Consider the following 17,225-nt stretch of genomic DNA (forward strand, 5'->3'; position numbering starts at 1 on the left):
CATGGTTACCCAACACACCTGTTGCTTTACGACAAGGATACTTTCTGAGAAATGCATCTTTAGGCAATTTTGTTGTCATGTGACATCACAGAGCATCTCAAACCCTGTCGGTCAGTCACCAGAAACTCTTCGATGGGCATAATTTTGGCACTGAAAGGAAACCCCTCCCATGCCCCCAACCCACCGGGGCTGCATTAAGGTAACCAAGTCCCAGCACAACCACATCCAGGCAGGGCAGGTTTCAGAGCGAGGTTTAATGCTGTGTGCCTTCGAACATCAAAGCCATTTTCAAAAACAGAGTCCTCAGGAGCTGTGAATGTCCTCAAAGTCCATGCTGAGGGCTCAGGCTGTTTCAGACGCAAATGGAAGAAACCAGCATCAGCAGACACCTGGGGGGAACAGGGCAGGGTGAGCGGGGGCTCCCAGCCAAGCGGCAAGAAGGAACGCAGGTGCTGCAGCGGGGTTCCCTGATGTGTTACTGAAGTTGCCACTTAGGGCCTCCCTGGTGGCGCAAGGGGTTTAGTCCCAGCACTACGAAGCTATTGGCAGCCACCGCAGCACGAGTTCCATCCCCGGCCAGGGAGCTACCCACATGGCGCGGCAGACCTCTCCTGGCTCCCCGCTGCTCCCCTCAGCAGTGTACTTCAGTGGATCCCCCTGTTGTGCTCTCCACTCTGTCTCTGTGAATGGTCTCACCGCCCCCCAACACCTCTGGCCTGCACCCCAGTTCTTGTATGCATAAATAAATAATCTTTAAATAAATAAAGTGGCCGCTTAGTAGTTTGGTGGCTGGGGGCCTGAGGCCCCCCTCTGTGACCTGTGACGGTGATGAAGGGGCAGGCGCACAGTCACATGGACAGAGACGTAGCAACACGGGCAACGCGGCTGGCACAGCAGAGACAAACGGACCAGTCCAAAGGGTCATTAATGTTCCAAGCGCCGGCAGCTGTGGGCCAGCCTCCCCTGCCCTCACCTATGAAACAGGGTGCCCCTCCATCCCAGCCAGGGCTTGGCCTCCTGAGGCTGCAGCGCGGTGTGGGGTCGGGTCAGCCTATAGGATGGAGCACTATGGGGCAGGCCACCCCTAAAGGTGAGAGGCTAGTCACCTGCAGCTCAGCGTCTGGGGACCCCAACCCAGAGCTCCACACTCAGGCAGGATTCTCCAGGGTGAACAGCCTAGGTGAGCCCCCCCAAGGCCCCAGCCCCAGAAACAACTGCCTTGTACAAGCCCACTCCCTGGGGTTCACCCACCGACAGCGCCAAAACTTACCAGAGGGGTCCTTGGAGGATTGCTTTAATTAACTGTCCTTCTTAAATTTGCCATTGATGTAGGGCACCCAGTCCAGAATCAGCCTCCAGTCAGTGGCCCACACCAACCCCACGGCGCCCACGGCACCCCACATACCCGCCGTGGGAATCCTGTGAGGGGACAAGGGGTCAGGCCCTGCTCGGGACTCATCTTCCAGCCACACAGCTGGTCCCTCACCACCCCAGCACCCACCGTAAGTCTGGCCCCTGCGCAGAGTGTGCACACATCCCTCTGATGATCCCCGAGGCAGAGGGCTCTGAGGTTGCTCAAGCAGAGGGCCTGGGCAGGGGGGCAGGATGATCTTGGGTCCCCACCTTGCCTATGTCTATGCGACTCCACACGCATCTGCTTTCATGCTGGGACCTGCCTACAGTTTTATTTAGACATTCTGCTGCTAAACACAAAAGTCTGTAAGTATCACAACAACAGGTAATATTGGCACGCAGGCGCCACTGATGAGGCTTATAGCAACTGCCTACCCCGCGACAGACAGGTTAGATAGACCCCACAGGGGTTCGACCATCAAGATTCTGTCTACACAGCAGAACAGGGCAGTTGAGTCACTGCGAATGCGGGCAGCAAGCAAAGAGCCTGGGTGGGGCTCCCAGTACCCACCAGCGCCTGCCCACTTCAGGAGGTAAACGTGGCATGAACTGAGTCCAGGATGGCCGGGACAGTCCCACCTCCCGGTGGTCACACCAGCACCCATCTGGCCCGGCCCCTGGAGTGTGAGCAGGACCCATTGCAATGAGTAAGAGAGGTAACAGGAGTCCATTCCCAGGTGGGGTTACAGACAGCAGCTCCCATCACGGGCACTACTCCCCTTGTGGGGACCCTGCCACCATGCCGTGAGCTGGCCCTGGCCTCCAATACAGGTGTGAGCATGGAAAGGGGGGACTGCAGCTTCCTGAGACTGAGCAGGGGACCAGCTAAGTTTTGCCCTAATTCCTACCCCTCAGAAACTGTGAGATAATGACTGCTTGTCAAGCTGCTAACTCTGGGGGTCATTTGCTCCACAGTGAGAGATGACATGACAGATCCCACCACAGGCTGAGAAGGGCCGAAATTTGAACCCAGGTCCCCTCCTTGCTGGATCATCACAACCCCCTTGTCTGGTATATCAGAGAGGCTGCTCCTTGGGGCGCGTAGTAGAAGGGCCTGTTTCCACAGGGAAATGACCAGCTGCTCCCCACCTTGCCCCAAGGTGCCTACCAAACCACTCTCTGCACATGGCCCACGTGACTCAACGGTGTGCCTCGGTGGGGTTGGGGATGACTGCTGATATCACACCAGGCAGTGTCAAGTGTCCAACAGAGAAGGACCCGCCTACAGCTCAACAGTGCTGAGGACTACTGATGGCCAGCGGCGCCTCTGCCTGGCCATCTTCCTGGTCACCCCCCGGGGTACCCTGTGGACATGCATAAGGAGGGAAGCAACTGTGAACGTGAACTCCCACAGGTACCGAGGAGGGATGCTGAGACTAAAACACTGATATCCCTCAAGGCATTTCCTTGTCACACCCTCACCCACCTCTTCTCCCCTTTCTCAGAGGACACCAGGGCTTTGGGGCATGGGGCTAGATTCAAAGTCTTGAATCTCAGACACAAACCTGTCTCCCAGAAGCCGGAGGCTGTGGGACTCCGCTGCAAGCCCGCCAGCAGTTCCCCGCACGCCCCCTCCCCTTTTCTATTTTAGCTTAGCCTTAACTCATAAACCTCATTTGTTTTCTTTTCCTCAGCAGCCTTCCTGGGCACTAGAGACCAGCACATAGTAGCGAGCACACAGTAGCGCTTGGTAAGTGACCGGGAGCCTTGGGGACGTGCTCTACCCAAGCACAGATGGGAACCAAGCCCCCTGCCTGGGGAGTCCTGAGCTGACGGCTGGAGGGGCTGCATGGATGCCCGTGATTCTCACGCTGACACCTGGGATGGCCCCAGACCTCACGCAGCTGTAAAGCGCCACAGCCAGTGTGTAACTGTAGGGCCTCCTATAGTGTAACCAGCTCCACTGTGCAGAAACAGCCCCACAGGGCACTCCCTGCCCGGGATCAGGGACACGACTGCCAAGTATAAGCCACTGTTCCTCGGCGCGTGATGTAGACGCGAGCGGACACCCCGGGCTCAGGTCGCCCCAATCCTGAGCCTCCCACCAGGCGTCCCCTCGACCCCCACCCCGGCCTCCACGTGGAGGCAGAGGCAAGCATCGCCATCCCTTTCACGCTCCTGTTCAGTGTCATAAGTTACAAAAAAGGCCAGGCGCGTACAGATCCCGTTTGCAGGCCTGAAGAGCCGAGGTGTGTCCGCCCGTCGGGCACCGGACCCGGCCCTCGGCAGCGCCGGGGAAGCGGGTTCAGAGGCGCGCGGCCCGGAGGCCGGGCCCCCCGCCCCCTGTGCGTGGGCCTGGGGCAGACGCTCCGCCTCTGCGAGCCTCGGGACAGCACCCGCGAGGGTCGCGGCAGTGGCGGCACGGGCAAGGGCAGGAGGGGCGGGCGGAGGGGCGGGCGCCGCGTCCTCACCAGTTCTTGGCCAGCTGGCGGTAGCGCGGGCCCAGGAACCTGGTCAGCATCCTGGCAGCGGCGGCAGCTCAGGGTGACCCCGGCCCTTCCAACAAGCCCGCGGGGCGCAGGCGCGGCCGCCGAAGTGCGCATGCGGAGGAGAGGCTCCGCCCACACGTGCTGCGCGCGCAGCCCCGAAAAGTAGTTACTCCTCCAGGAACTTCCGGGAGGGGCGGGGAAACCTCGAAGGTTGCGGAGCGAGGGGAGGCCCCGGGCGGGGCTCGTGGGCGCGTGTCCGGCGCGGGCCGCGGGTGTCTCCCGGCGTCTGTGGTCAGTGACCCGCCACCGAGTGGCCGCCCCGACGTGGGCACATAATAGTTGAGTGCAACTTTGTGCTTTTACTGTGTTCCAAAACGGTTTTTACAGTTAAGAAAGCAGACCTAACCGGGAAGGGACGTGCCCAGGGTGAGATTTGAACCTATTTTTCTTGCCTTTCTTTTTTAAGATTTATGCATACAAGAACTGGGGTACGGGTCAGAGGTGCGGGGGGTGTGTGTGTGTGTGTGTGTGAGAGAGAGAGAGAGAGAGAGAGGGAGGGAGGGAGGGAGGGTTCATCACAGAGCGGGGAGCAGAACAAGTGGATCTACTGAAATCCACTGCTGAGGGGAGCAGCGCTGAGGCAGGAGAGGTCTGCGCGCCATGTGGGTCAGCTCCTTGGTGGCGGATCAAACTCGTGCTGCAGCGGCTGCGGACAGCTTCATAGTGCTGAGACTTAACCCCTCGCACCACCAGGGAGGCCCCTGTCTTTATTTTTTTTTAATACTTATTTTTATTTATGTACTCATACAAGACCTGGGGTGTAAGCCAGAGGAGCGGGGGGTGAGAGGACTCACCAGAGTGGGAGCAGAACAGGAGGATCTACTGCTCCCACTGCTGAGGGGAGCAGCAAGCGAAACAGGAGGTGTGCGCTACGCCATGTGGGTCAGCTCCCTGGCCGGGGATCGAACTCACGCCTCAGTCGTGATTGCGCTGAGACTCAACCCCTATACTACCAGGGAGGCCCCCCCGCCCAGTGCCATCTTCAGTGGGACACCTCAAGTCATTTAAGCTATTTCCTTGTGATGTGGACACAAGGGGCCACTAGTTGAAGGCATCCCTTTTCTGACCCCCAATTGTCACTTCTAAGCACACAGCAGCTGAAAGATCGGAACATTTCATGATGTCACATTTATTGCTACAGTGCTGTTACATACAGGAGAGATTTTCAAATTGACCTTCAAAGAGGATCATTAAAAAATTCAAATAATCCAGCCAGCTATGTTGACACTTGTATAAACTCTTTAAAAAAAACTTTTGAAAAGTTTCTCACGGTACCCAGGACACAACCATGGTCTCCCTCTCCCAGTGCTACCTGCCCCCATGTTGGAATAATCTCTGAGGTCCCAACCCCTCCCCTCTGTACCTATCAGCAAGCCCAGAAGCTAAGTAGAGGAAAATGGAGATGGGCTTCTCATTAGACACACACAGACCAAGTGGAGTCACTAAGTCGTCCCCACAAAGGACTGGCTCATCGAAGTAGGGGTGAGGAGGCCATCGTGCCTGGCATTGGCCTTGGGGTTTCCTTAAGCTCCTGGTTGGCATCCACTTATGCAGCCTCAGGGATTCCAGTCCCAGGGTGAGTCCAGGGCAGCATAAGGGTATGGGGGGGATGCCTGAGATGCTGACCAGCATTGGGGTGCATAAGGCCCCTTTGCAGGTGGTAAAGGGAAAGAAGCTGAGACCCCATAGCTGTCACCCCATGTGGGTGACACAGGGTGACAACTGTGTGATCTCCCTGGGACCACAGGATTCCAGGAAGACTGGGTTTGGTTTTAAAGCTCCTGGTGTCACACAAGACCAGAGAAAGGGACTCAGGCAGGCTGGATGAGTCATGGCACACATGGCGGCTCCCTTGCACCAGCCCTGGCTCCAGCCTTGCACCACACTACATGGGTGGCAAGAGTCTCTCTGTGACCTCATCCCATCCCGTCACAGGAAAGGTCTGCGGGGATTCCCAGCACCGTGGTCCAGTTACATGGTTCCTGCCAAGGAATACTGGTCCCAACAAAACCCTGTTTCAGAGGTCTGTGGCTTGAGAGGACAGGCTGCTTGGTCCTCAGAAGCTATCAGGGGATGCCTGGGGGACCTAAGCTGCTTTCGGGGTCCTTGGTAATTTCACCAGGAGGGGTCCGGGGTGTCCCCCTAATGGGGACAGAGGACCCCCAATAAAGAAGGGCCCACCCACCACTTGATACTCAGCAAAACCAAGAAAACCACCCCCTGAAAAGCCGAACAGGAGACACACACTTCTCCTCCCCTCCCCACTCTACCCCAGGTTCTGTGTCCCAAAGCTTCCACGCATGGGGTGCGGGTGGAACCTCGGTTTACATTGGCTCTTTTTAACACAATTTTTAATAATCTGGTTGATCATGAAATCCAGCACTTAATTCTAGAAACAGCAGTAATAGCAAGACATGAGTTTTATACAAAAAATTCTGTTGCTTACAAAACATATGCAAAAAAAGCTAAAAAAAAAAAAAAAAAAAAAAAGAAAAAAAAAAAGCCCAAACGTAGTCTCCTAGTTTTTCTCTACATAATAATAAAAAAAAAAAATCTCATGAGTAACTTTTTTTAAATTTTCCTTAAAAAAAATATTCGGCTTAGGCACAATTGCTGGTGGCTTCTGAAGAACAAGCCAGTTTGCACAGCATCTCCCTCTGCGAGTGACGTGTTTATCTCTTGCACGCTTTATTATTTAAGGCATTTCTTCTCTGACAAAGTGGGTCTTTCTTATTTGCTTTCTGGTTAAAAAAAAAAGTCCTTCCAGTCCAAGCCTGGGCTGCAGGGCTGAGGTGCAGCTTCAGGGTCCACTGGGCAGGGCCCAGAGCGCCAAGGAGGCTGAGACCCGGGGTGGAGTGCGAGGGCTGGGGTTCCCTTCATCACCCCATCACGCGTAGTGTCCTCAGGTCAGTGTTGGTGCCACGCTGAGCACAGGCATGGGTGAGGCAGGCCCGTCCTGCCTCAGGGAGGATGGAGACCTGCCCCGGGAGCGGGTCCAGGGCCAGGCGGCTTGTCCCATGGGGCACTTCACATGTGCCCAGAGGGGTTGTGGGCCTCATTCAGGCCAGGGTGGGCAGCCGAAAGCACCATCTGGGGATCTCCGACCACACCAGACACCTTCTCCTCTTCTCGTCGCTTCAAGCAGGCCGCTTTGGGGTTCAGGTTACGCTCTGGGGGGGGGGGAGAGAGCACTATGGGAGAGGGTCTCCAGAAAGGGAGAACATGAGGTGCGGGGCAGGGTATCAGGAGGGCATCAGAGAAGAGTTACAAGGTGGAAACAAGGGTCCTGCACATGTAGCTATTTCTTGACTTAGCCCCAAGACTGGAAACTTAGGGGTTTGCAGATAACAGAGCTGGTGTTCTGGGGACACTGCAGAGCCTGAGCCCACCAGAGATGTGGACAGGGTCCCCAACAGCTGCACATGGGCAGGGAGGGGGCTTGGGGACCTGGATTGGGCGCCTACCTCGCACCTGCTGCTCCAGGCCCAGGATGACCTGCACGGCCTGCTGCAGGATGAGCAGTTTGGTCTGTGCTTTGTCCGACTTGAGGTGCATCTGGCACATGCGCCCCAGCTCCCGGAAGGCCTCGTTAATGTCCCGCACACGCACCCGCTCCCGCGCGTTATTGGCCATACGCCTCTCCCGGTCCCTCAGGTCTTTCTCCTCCAGGGACAGCACCTCCTCCGTACTGCTGGGTCACAGCACCGGGGGCTCCATTAGTCATGGGCCAGGGCGGGGGTGGGGCTGGGGTGGTGAGGGTTCCGCTGCCTGGGTTGGTGTCGGTGGCGCAGCAGCGTGGGCAGGTGCCACAGCGAGGGTGCGCGTTGTGTCGGTGGGCACAGCCGAGTGGTGCGTGTGCTGTGTGCGCGCTTCCACAGAAGCAGGTGTGCCTGCCCGAGACGTAGTCCCTGGAGCAGATGCTCGCGGTGTGCCTGCTGCATGTGCGGTGGCTGCCCAGTGTGTGTGCTTCAGTGCCAGCTCTAGGTGAGGCGGTGTGTGGGCATATCCAGGGGGGCCCTCAGGCCTGACTACAGGGCATTTTGTGGGGTTGCCTCAATGTCCTCACCTGTCCCTCACCCTGGTTCATCCCACATGCTCAGGAAGGCAGGGACCCCAGTGGGAGGCCCTCCGGGGACTATAACCTTCCCTGTCAGAGGACTTGCTGGTGGGGCGGCAGCTGAATCTAGCCTGACTGGCACCAGTGGGAGAAGCAGAGAGGTGGTGGCTCTGCAGGCAAAGGCCTGGCCCCAGAATGGACATGTGGGAGCGCTCTAGGGCTGAGGGTACCCGACCCCCACAGGAGCAACCAGCGCACCTCCCTGCACCTCTGGAGGGCCTGAGGAATTTGTGCTTCCATGGTGGGCTCTGGCCGCCCGGGAAGCGGGGCCGGGCCGGGCACCTGCTGCTACAAGCCCTCCCCGGCTCCCTCTGGGCAGGCAGCACTGCACCTGGATCTCTGGGCTCTGCTGTCAGCGACGTGGCTGTGGCCAAGACACTTGACTGCCTGTGCCGTGGACTCCTCGGCAGGACAAGGCTAATGACAGCGAGGACAGCTCCACCCTGGTGGTGGTGACATGCGGCACTGTCTGTCCCTAAGAAGGGGGAGCCAGGGAACTGTGCTGGCTCACATGCCTGCCCTGTCCTCTGAGGGGTTGGGACCTGCTCTCGCCCACTGGCTCACCCTTTCTCCTCTGGGCCTGAATGGACTCCTTCAGTGGCAGCAGCCTGGAGCCCAGGACAAGCACGCAGACCAAACTGACAGTCAGACTGGAGGCTGGCATAGGCCTCATGTCTTTTCTTCCCTCAAGCCCCCTGGGGGATTTGAGGGGGACTTTGTGGGAGGAAAGGTCTGAGGGGCACCTGGCCTTCTGGTGCTCGGGCAGCAAGTGCGAGGTGAGGAGGGGCTGCTGTGGGAAGTGAGGAGACGGACAAGCCGGGTAGAGAGAGGGAGAGGGAGAGAGCAGAGAGCAGAGAGGCGGCACGGGGACAACAGCTGACGCCCATACCACCGTGGAGACGTGGAAACCTCAGAGCTGAGGGGACAGCGGGCGGGGCAGGCCAGGGCCCCAGCTCCGGTCCAAGCGACAGCGCTGCAGGAGAGAAAGGGTTAACGGCCACGCAGGAGGGGAGGGGTTAAGGAAGCAGCTGGCCAGCAGGAAGGAGGGAGGGAAAGAGCCAGGTCACAGGGATCCCCTGTCCATGCCCAGTGCTGGGAAGTGTGTAGATGAACCCCCGTGCACAAGGGAGTGTGAGGCTGACCAGCTCACATGGCCCTGATATGGGTGTGCTCAGCACCAGCACTGACCCTGGCCAAGGCCCCTGCTGGCGGGGCTCTGGGCCTCTGAGAAGGGAGGGCTGGGGTGGCAGGGACTCTGTTCCCAGGATGCAGTTCTGAGGCAAAGGGCCCAAGTCTGCGGGGCAGAGGGTTCAGAGAGACTCATTCTTCCATCTCAGAGTGGACATGGGGCCAGGCCAGGTGAGGGCTCAGTCAGTGCTTGTGTGTATGGTGGGGGGGGGGGGGGTGGAGATGGTTGCCGTGTATATGAGGAAGCTGCTGCAGGGGACAGTCACTGTGGGAGACAGTCTGCGGGGACAGTCCCTGCAGGGGTGGTGCTGTGGGGGACAGCCTGCAGGGGTGCCATCTCGAATAGGGACAGTCCTGGAGGGAGAGGTGGTCACTGTGGGGGGCAGTCGTGGCAGGGTGGCAGTCACTGCAGGGGGTGATCCAGGCAGGGACAGGCTGAGGCTGGCTGGGGGGAGAGCAAGGCAGCGGCAGGGGAGGGAGCAGCGCCCCCACTGACCTCGCACCTGCTGCTCCAGGTTCAGGATGACCGACACGGCCTGGTGCAGGATGAGCAGTTTGGTCTGGGGCTTCTCACTGTTGAGGTGCAGCTGGCACATGCGCCCCAGCTCCTTAAAAGCCTCATTGATGTCTCGGACCCGCAGCCGCTCCCGGGCGTTATTGGCCACCCGGCGTTCCTTCTCCCGCTCAGCCTTGTGCTCTGGGGGGAGAAGGTCGTCCTCGTCCTCGTCCGGGCTACGGGGGAGGGGGCCAGGGGGCCAGAGGGAGACAGTGAGGCAGGGGGACAGGCGAGGGGCCTGCCGACAACCTCGCAGTGTGGGTACTGTGTGCATGTGCGTGTGTGCGTGAGTCCTGACGGGGAGGGCAGGGAGGGGCCAAGGAGGGGCTGGCACCTGGTCCGGGTCCGGGGGTGTTTCAGCTCCTTCTTCTCCTCCTCAGAGTTGTCAGCCACCGACATGTTCTCCTCATCCTCCTTCTCCTCCCGCTTGATCTCGCCAGCACCTGAGGTGCTCGTGCACCCGAGTCCTGCAACAGGCCTGGGAGTCAGCTGCTGGGCAGACTTTGGGGCTACTTGACAAATCCTTTTTGGCTCGCCAGGGCGAACTTGAGCGCTCCTGGGACATGCAGGCCTTCATTTACTAAAAAAACCCTAACAAACTAAAATCTAATCTCTACCTCACACCACACCCAGGCCATACACCAATTCCAAAAGATTAAGGACCAAATGGGGAAGGCCAAACTTTACAGCCTTCAGTGGGAAGTGCATGAACACCCCCTTCATGAGTTAAGGGCAGGGAACTACTGCCTTTTTTTTTTTTAAGATTTATTTATTTATGCATACAAGAGCTGGGGTTTAGGCCAGAGGTATGGGGGGTGAGAGGATTCACCAGAGACAGAGTGGGGAACAGAACAGGCAGACTGACCGAAGCACACTGCGGAGGGAAGCAGCGGGCAAGACAGGAGAGGTCTGCTGCGCCATGTGGGCAACTGCTCCCTGGCAGCCGGGGAATCGAACTAATGTTGGAGAGGCTGCAGACAGCTTCACAGGTTGCGTCTTAAGCCCTTGCACCACCAGGGAGGCCCAGGGAACTATTTCTTAAGACACTACAGGAGGGCCTCCCCAGTGGCGCAGCGGTTGAGTGCTGGGTTGCGAAGCTGCCCGCCACCTCTGAGGCGCCGGTTCGATTCCCGGCTGCTCCCCGGCCTCCGGAGGAGGGTCCCACATGGTGCACAGCCCTCTCCTGCCGCCCGCTGCTCCCCTCAGCAGTGTACTTCAGTCCCTCTGCCTGCTCTGCTCCCTGCTCTGGCTCTGGTGAGTTCTCTCACCCTCCCGCGCTTCTGACTGTACCCAGTGCATGTATAAACCAAAAACAAAACAAACAAATAAGTAAAGAAATAAGACATGCCTCTAGAAAATTTAAAAAAAAAAAAAAAAAAGAAAAAGACACTACAGGAGCTGTTCTCCAAAGAAACACAAGTCAATAAAGTCAACTTGTCAAATTTCAGATTATACATTTCTAATCATGAGAAGACACCATCAAAATAAATACACAGAACACAAGCTAGAAAACCAATGTAAACCAGTAAAGAACTGGTTTCCAGGGCCTCCCTGGTAGCACAAGGGGTTAAGCAGAGCGCTGTGAAGCTGTTGGCAGCCACTGCAGCACGAGTTCCATCCCCAGCCAGGGAGCTGACCCACATGGTGCAGCAGACCTCTCCTGTCTCCCCGCTGCTCCCCTCAGAGGTATATTTCAGTGGATCTACCTGTTCTGTTCCCCACTCTGTCTCCGGTGAGTCCTCTCACCCCCCATACCTCTGGCCTGTACCCCAGTTCTTGTATGCATAAATAAATGAATCTGTGAAGAAAAAAAAAAAGAACTGGTTTCCAAAATAGGCACTGCCTAAAAATCAGTAGCAAAGGACACATAGCTCAATAGGAAAACAGGCAAAGCACGTGAACAGGCGTTTTACAGAAACTTACTTCATTGCATCTGGAAGTTCAGGAAATGCAAATCAAGCCACAATAAGCTTGTACCCCTCTGCCAGCTAAATAGGTACGCCTGAAAATTCTTGACAGTGCTCAAGGGAAGGCATTAGTAAGGTCACTTTCGAAAACAACTGGCAACATCTGAGAAAAGGGGACACATGAACCCCAAAATTTCATAACTTGGAATCCCACCCAAGGACTTTGCATGTATGCATCAGAAGATTTATCTGGGAACATCTGTAAAGCCCCTGGCATGAACACAGAGTGGAGACGCCCTAACACCACGGCAGGGTCAGAACATCCCATCCAATGGGTGAGGGAGCAAACATGGCTGGAGATGGTGCTGGCAGGTCGTCAACCTGGCAAAGTCCAGCCATTTAAACAAAATACATGACTGAAGCATACACAGCTACATCAAAGTCTCAACCACACTAACATTTAACTGGTAGTACTGACCATGGGGAAGGGCCTGGGCTACCACAGAAGGAAGGAAGGAAAAAGGGAATCCAAGGAAAAGAGACTTAATGCTGCTGACATGAGCGTGGGCCGCTCTGGACAGGTGACTCCCCCGAACTCCACCCTGTGACCAGGCCCCACAGGCCAGCCTGGGCTGTCCCTGTGGCATCTGACACAGTCTGTCCTCCTTCACCTGCCCCGATGGCCTACCCCAGCTCAGTCCATGCGCTTCTGGAGACGCCACTCAGGCCCCAGGTTCTAACTCTGTGACATGCCAACGCTGCCAGGACCTGGCGTCGAACGCCAGCCTCCAATCCCACTGCCTTCTCCACACCTGCAAATCCTGTGGGCTCCACCTTCAGAACCTGTCTTTGGCTTGCCCTCTGCAGCCCATGGCCAGGCCTGTCTCCACCATGTGCCCCAGTTACCCCTAATCCCGCCCGGACCACTGCAGCCCCACTCCCTCTGCTCAGGTCTCCTAGCACCACCTGCGATGCTGTCGGAAGCCACCAGGGGAGGCCTGTAGCACTGAGTCTAGTGCATCTGCTCTGCCCACAGCCCTCCATGGCTCCCTCATCTGTCCCTTGGTGTCAAAGTCCACGTCCTCCTACACCCAGGGCCCTGCAGGCCCTATGGCCTCTTCATGGTTCCTTCAACATAGTCCTGACCCAGGGCCTTTGCATAAGCGTCCCCCAAGTGTCTGCTGCCGCTGCTCCTCCCCAGCTCTGCTCAAACATCACAATCTGGCCCTGCTCCCACCGTCTTTGAACCACACACACACCCCCCTGCCCCCAGCCCCCCAACCAAAGCCAGCCCCTCCACATATTTTCCACAGTGTCTGTCTTTAGTTTTTAGCTCATGGTCAGTCTCCCCACCGCTGAGTATATTATACCCTCCCCTAGCCCAGGGGCTTTTTCTGCCGGACTCCCGGGTTGATTCCCCAGGGCCTGGAAGAGTGCTGGGGGTGCCACTGCTGCTATGCAGTGCAGGCGCATGGCCGCCGCCTGGGCACAATCCTTAGCTCACTAAACGAGTCAACAGGAAAGCTGAGCTGTGATCAGGGCAGCACCTGCACACCCCCTACCTCAGCGTCTGTTGGACCTGTCTGCCTTCCGACAGGAGCAACTGGGTGACGGTGCCAAATTCCAATGGTGACCCCACCTGTCCAGTCCCACCCTCTCCCATTCCCACTGTGCCTCATGTGCTTCAAATGGAAATTGGGGAGGGGGTGTCAGACAGTCCCAAGTCTGTGGGATGCTTAAGGTTTTGGCAGGTGCCATTGGCATCCCAGATCTGTGCCTGGCAAAGAACACCTTCAGCCCAGCGCTGTAGCGCCTGGTCTCTGGGTGGTAAGGCCCCTCTGCATCCCTGTTTCCAGAGGAATGTGGCTGGGGATTGATGTCCAGTGGCAGATCTGAAAAAGGGCTTCCTTACCGCTGTAGGAGTCAGGTGGCCGAGGGAGGTCAGGGAGAGCGCTGGGCTGGCTAGGAAGGGCCACGTGGTTGTGCATGAGGTTGCTGCTGCCTGCAAGGCCATCCTCTGAGTGGCTGCCTCCCACCTGCAGACGGCAGCAGGTTCGTCAACACTGTCCAGGGTCCCGCTGCCCACCCATCTGCCCAGCACAGCCCAGCACTCACCAGGCCGGCGTGCCGCCCGCTCAATGACATGACAGGGCCGGTAAAGCCTGAGGCCAGTGCCCCATGGCCAGGCAGCAGCCCATGCACATCGCCTGCTGTACCCACAGCATGGCTGCGCAACACGTGGATCGCTTCATCCAGGTGGTCCTCCATCTTGTTCTGCTGCAGGGCGGGGGGTAGGGGGTCAAGAGCCTAGGCCAGCAAGAGCACACAGAACCCCTTTGGCACAGGCAAGAAGTGGCTGAAAATTATGTCTTCTTGAGATTGGGCCTAGCTCAGAACAAGCACCCTCACTGGCTACGGGCCGCAGCAATAGTTTCAGCCACTATTCCCAACAAATTAACTCAAAAACTTGTCTCCGTTAGAGAGCATCTGTCCTGTTGATAATTCCGCCGGCCACACAAGATCAAACAGCTTTCTTACGGACAGGTTTCAACCACGTGAGACATGGCCACAGAGGACCTGAGCACACCCACACACGCCTCCACCCCGGACCCTTACACAAGGATGCAGGCACCCTAGTTACCCTCTTCCCCTAGTTACCTGTGGCCCCTGCCCCAGGCTGCAGAAGGACACTCACCAGGTTGTGTAGACCCCCATCGTAGTTGGGCGATAAGGCACCAGGGGCTCCTGCTCGGGGCCACTGAGAGGTCCCTGGAAGTGAGAGAGGAGCCATGAATCGGAGGACATGAAGCAAACAGGTGTCCAAGGGCCCAGGGAGAGAAAGAAGTGCTGTGGAGTCCTGACCACATGGGGGCGCCCACACCTACACAGCCATTCTTAGGGGCTCAAGGGGGTTCTATTGCCAGGCAGGGTTACTGGGGTTCCATTTGTACCATTTACAACCCACAGCCCACCCTCTATCCCCCCAGAGGAAAGGTGGCTTAGCGGGGCACAGTGGGTGCTCTGGAAGCTGGCTCTTCCCAGAGCAGCGAAATGGTTACAGATGCAGGGATAGGGCAGGACAGGTCAAGGTGAGGTCTTTTAACGTAACTATCCACGCCCTCGAGAAACCACTGGTTCTCACACTGCCCCGGCGTGTCCTTGTGGGGACAAACGAAGGACCTAGCCTCCTTGGGGAGCCAAGCACAGCACATACAGTTGGTCCCTAACTATTATCTGTGGGTGGCCAAACACCAACATGTGCATGTTTCAAGTCCAGGCTAGGGCTGGACCTGTTCTCAGTCCTGGCTGGATTCCACTGGTCCCCGTGCTCACACGGTGAAAGCTACAAGTTTTGCCTCCTGGTCTTTGTCCAGGCTTTGACCTAAGAGCACTGGCTTAGAAGTCACCTTCACCAGGAAGACTTCTTGGATGCCCACAAAAACATGAGCTAGATACAAGGCAGAGAGGTCTGTCCACTCCCTCATCCCTGACCACTCTCCACCCACCACCCACCCACCTAGGGCTTTGGGCACCAGGAGCATCCCATTCCCTGTACAGCCTTGTACAGACCTGCCAGGCCCTGTGGGGAGCCCACCGGGGTTGAGGGGCTGGAGGAGAAGTTATTGCTGGAGTGATCCGGAGAGTAGATCTGCGACAGGGATGAGAGACACAGGCCACCAGGGGTCAGTCAGGGGCCTGCTCTTGGGGTTGCCAGTTGGGTCACACCTGCCACCCCCACACCCTGTGCCTCACCGAGGCCAGTGCCTTCCCAAGGGCATCCCCAGAGCTGCCAGCTGTGGTCCCACGGGAGCCTGTGGAGGAGAGAGATGAAGCTCAACCCCAGGGCTGCTTGCCAGGACATGGTGCCCCAGCCTGGACGCCCCAGGTGATGGGGAGTTTCTGTTGGTAAACTGTCCCGCACTCAGCAGCCTCCAACTTGGTGTAGTTTTTGTCTGACATCTCCATGTCCTCACAGAGGCCAGTGGGCCCTGGGTGAGCAGTTCCCCTTTGTGAGCCTGTTTCCCCAGCTATAAAATGGAAAACCCATTCCTCAAAGAGCTAACTGCAAACTCTGGCAGGGCCCCACCGAGGAGTCCAGGCGTCCGGAGTCCAGGGGTGGGCTCAGGACAGACGGGACATCCTTTATAACAAGGGCCCAGCTCTGGGAGCGGGGAGGGGTCCAGTAGAACACTTCCGCTCCCACCCAGGTTTACAGCACAGAGATGGTGAGGCGATGGGGTGGGGGCTGTACCCATGAGGCTCTCGGCCCCGCTGACAGGGGTTGTGTGGCCGGAGACGTTGCCGTACGCGCCTGCGGGACCTGAGGAGAAGGTGGACACAGCTGGGAGCCCGCCGTTCGCCTCCGCTCCATGCAGCTGGTAGCTCTGTGGGTAAGGATGGAGTCAGAGGGGGTCAGAGAGAGCGACTGCCAACCGTCTACACCCACTCCACCTGGCAGGGCCTACCATGCGCTCGTGCAGGCTGCCAAACCCGCTGCCACTGTTGCTTCCCACAGAGTTGCTGCCGCCAGTCGGGAGGGACAGGGGGGAGGAGCCCCCACCCAGCATAGGTCCGAAGCCAGCTTGGCCTGAAGAACTCCAGATTTCAGCTGAGGGGTGCAGGCTGCTGTCTGTGGAGAGGGGGATGGTGACGTGTGTGAGCAGAGTGACTCCAGACCCAGCCCCAGGCCTCCCAGGCAGGCCCCCACATACCTGGCATGTAGAAGGGGGCAGGGTAGGCACTGCTGGGGGTCTTGGTGGATGGGTAGGTGGCCGTGTCCCTGCCATAGTCATCACCTGAGCTGGGTGGATACACCTGCAGGGGGTGGCGGGGGTGGTCAGGCAGGAGGTGGGTTGGGAACTGGTTGCTCCCTCACCCCTAGCTGGCCCTGACCCCAGTCCTGGCCCTGTCTTAACAGCAATTGACTCCGCCCACCTGTTTCTCTGCCCTGGCCTAACCGTTCCCCTGAAACCATGCCTCACTTGAAGCTTAGACAGTACCAGATTCTACTTCTGCTGTTCTTCCTCCACACCCCACCTCCTGTGCCCCAGTTCCCACCTCTCACACTTAGGGCTTTGCAGGACTCCCTGCCCAGAATGTCTTTTCCCTCCTATTGATGCATCAAAGCCTAGCTTCCTTCTTCTCTGCCCCCCAGTGCTGGAACTTCCCTTGGCCTCAGGTCTGATCAACACCACCCCAGGGTGGGGGGAGGCTCAGAGGCAGGTCCCTGGATTAATGTTCCACCCTGACTGCCCCAGAACAGTAAGACAGCAAAGGAGTTCTATAATCAGAAGCAATCCTGCCGAGTCAGAATTCAGTCTGGCAGTCTGAGGCTGCAGCAAAGTGTTGAATCAACTGGTCACGTCTGCTCCAGCAATGGAGTAGAAAGCGGGGTTTAAATGCTGGGCAGGACAAAGTGGGTCCAGGGGACTCTTTAGCTCTGATGTTCAAGGAAACAGGTGAGAAAATGGAACTGATGACATTGTGAGTTGAGTCTGAAACCATCTGAACTGCACACCTTCAGTTAGGCGTCAACCTCTGATGTTAACCCTGAG

The 17,225-nt window shown here is 57.7% G+C and overlaps 2 protein-coding genes across 11 annotated transcripts in view; both read right to left on the reverse strand.

The window, feature by feature from the left end:
• Positions 1-190: 190 nt before the first annotated feature.
• Positions 191-3,933, reverse strand: LOC119240513 (cytochrome b-c1 complex subunit 10). Its single transcript, XM_037504963.2, has 3 exons — positions 3,825-3,933; positions 1,271-1,419; positions 191-389 (listed from the first exon to the last, which is right to left on the reverse strand). The coding sequence occupies exons 1-2, from the start codon at positions 3,872-3,874 to the stop codon at positions 1,299-1,301; spliced, it is 171 nt and encodes a 56-aa protein (XP_037360860.1). The 5' UTR covers positions 3,875-3,933; the 3' UTR covers positions 191-389; positions 1,271-1,298.
• Positions 3,934-4,995: 1,062 nt separating this feature from the next.
• The window catches only part of TCF3 (transcription factor 3), a 38,393-nt gene continuing 26,163 nt past the window's right edge, over positions 4,996-17,225 (reverse strand). For 2 of the 10 annotated variants that reach the window (XM_037504964.2, XM_037504965.2), the window contains exons 9-19: positions 16,383-16,485; positions 16,137-16,300; positions 15,923-16,055; positions 15,424-15,482; positions 15,241-15,319; positions 14,366-14,439; positions 13,786-13,947; positions 13,583-13,706; positions 10,098-10,230; positions 9,704-9,939; positions 4,996-7,072 (exon numbers count right to left, since the gene is read on the reverse strand). In XM_037504964.2, the coding sequence (XP_037360861.1) occupies positions 6,930-7,072; positions 9,704-9,939; positions 10,098-10,230; positions 13,583-13,706; positions 13,786-13,947; positions 14,366-14,439; positions 15,241-15,319; positions 15,424-15,482; positions 15,923-16,055; positions 16,137-16,300; positions 16,383-16,485 (1,410 nt within the window). In that variant the 3' untranslated portion in view covers positions 4,996-6,929. Of the gene's footprint in view, positions 7,073-7,366; positions 7,594-9,703; positions 9,940-10,097; positions 10,231-13,582; positions 13,707-13,785; positions 13,948-14,365; positions 14,440-15,240; positions 15,320-15,423; positions 15,483-15,922; positions 16,056-16,136; positions 16,301-16,382; positions 16,486-17,225 lie in introns of those variants that run through there. The other 8 variants (XM_037504970.2, XM_037504966.2, XM_037504969.2 and 5 more) reach the window with 8 other exon arrangements.

Source organism: Talpa occidentalis, unplaced genomic scaffold (assembly GCF_014898055.3).
Source record: "Talpa occidentalis isolate TD23 unplaced genomic scaffold, MPIMG_talOcc4v2.1 talOcc4.12, whole genome shotgun sequence".
Lineage (NCBI taxonomy): Eukaryota > Metazoa > Chordata > Mammalia > Eulipotyphla > Talpidae > Talpa > Talpa occidentalis.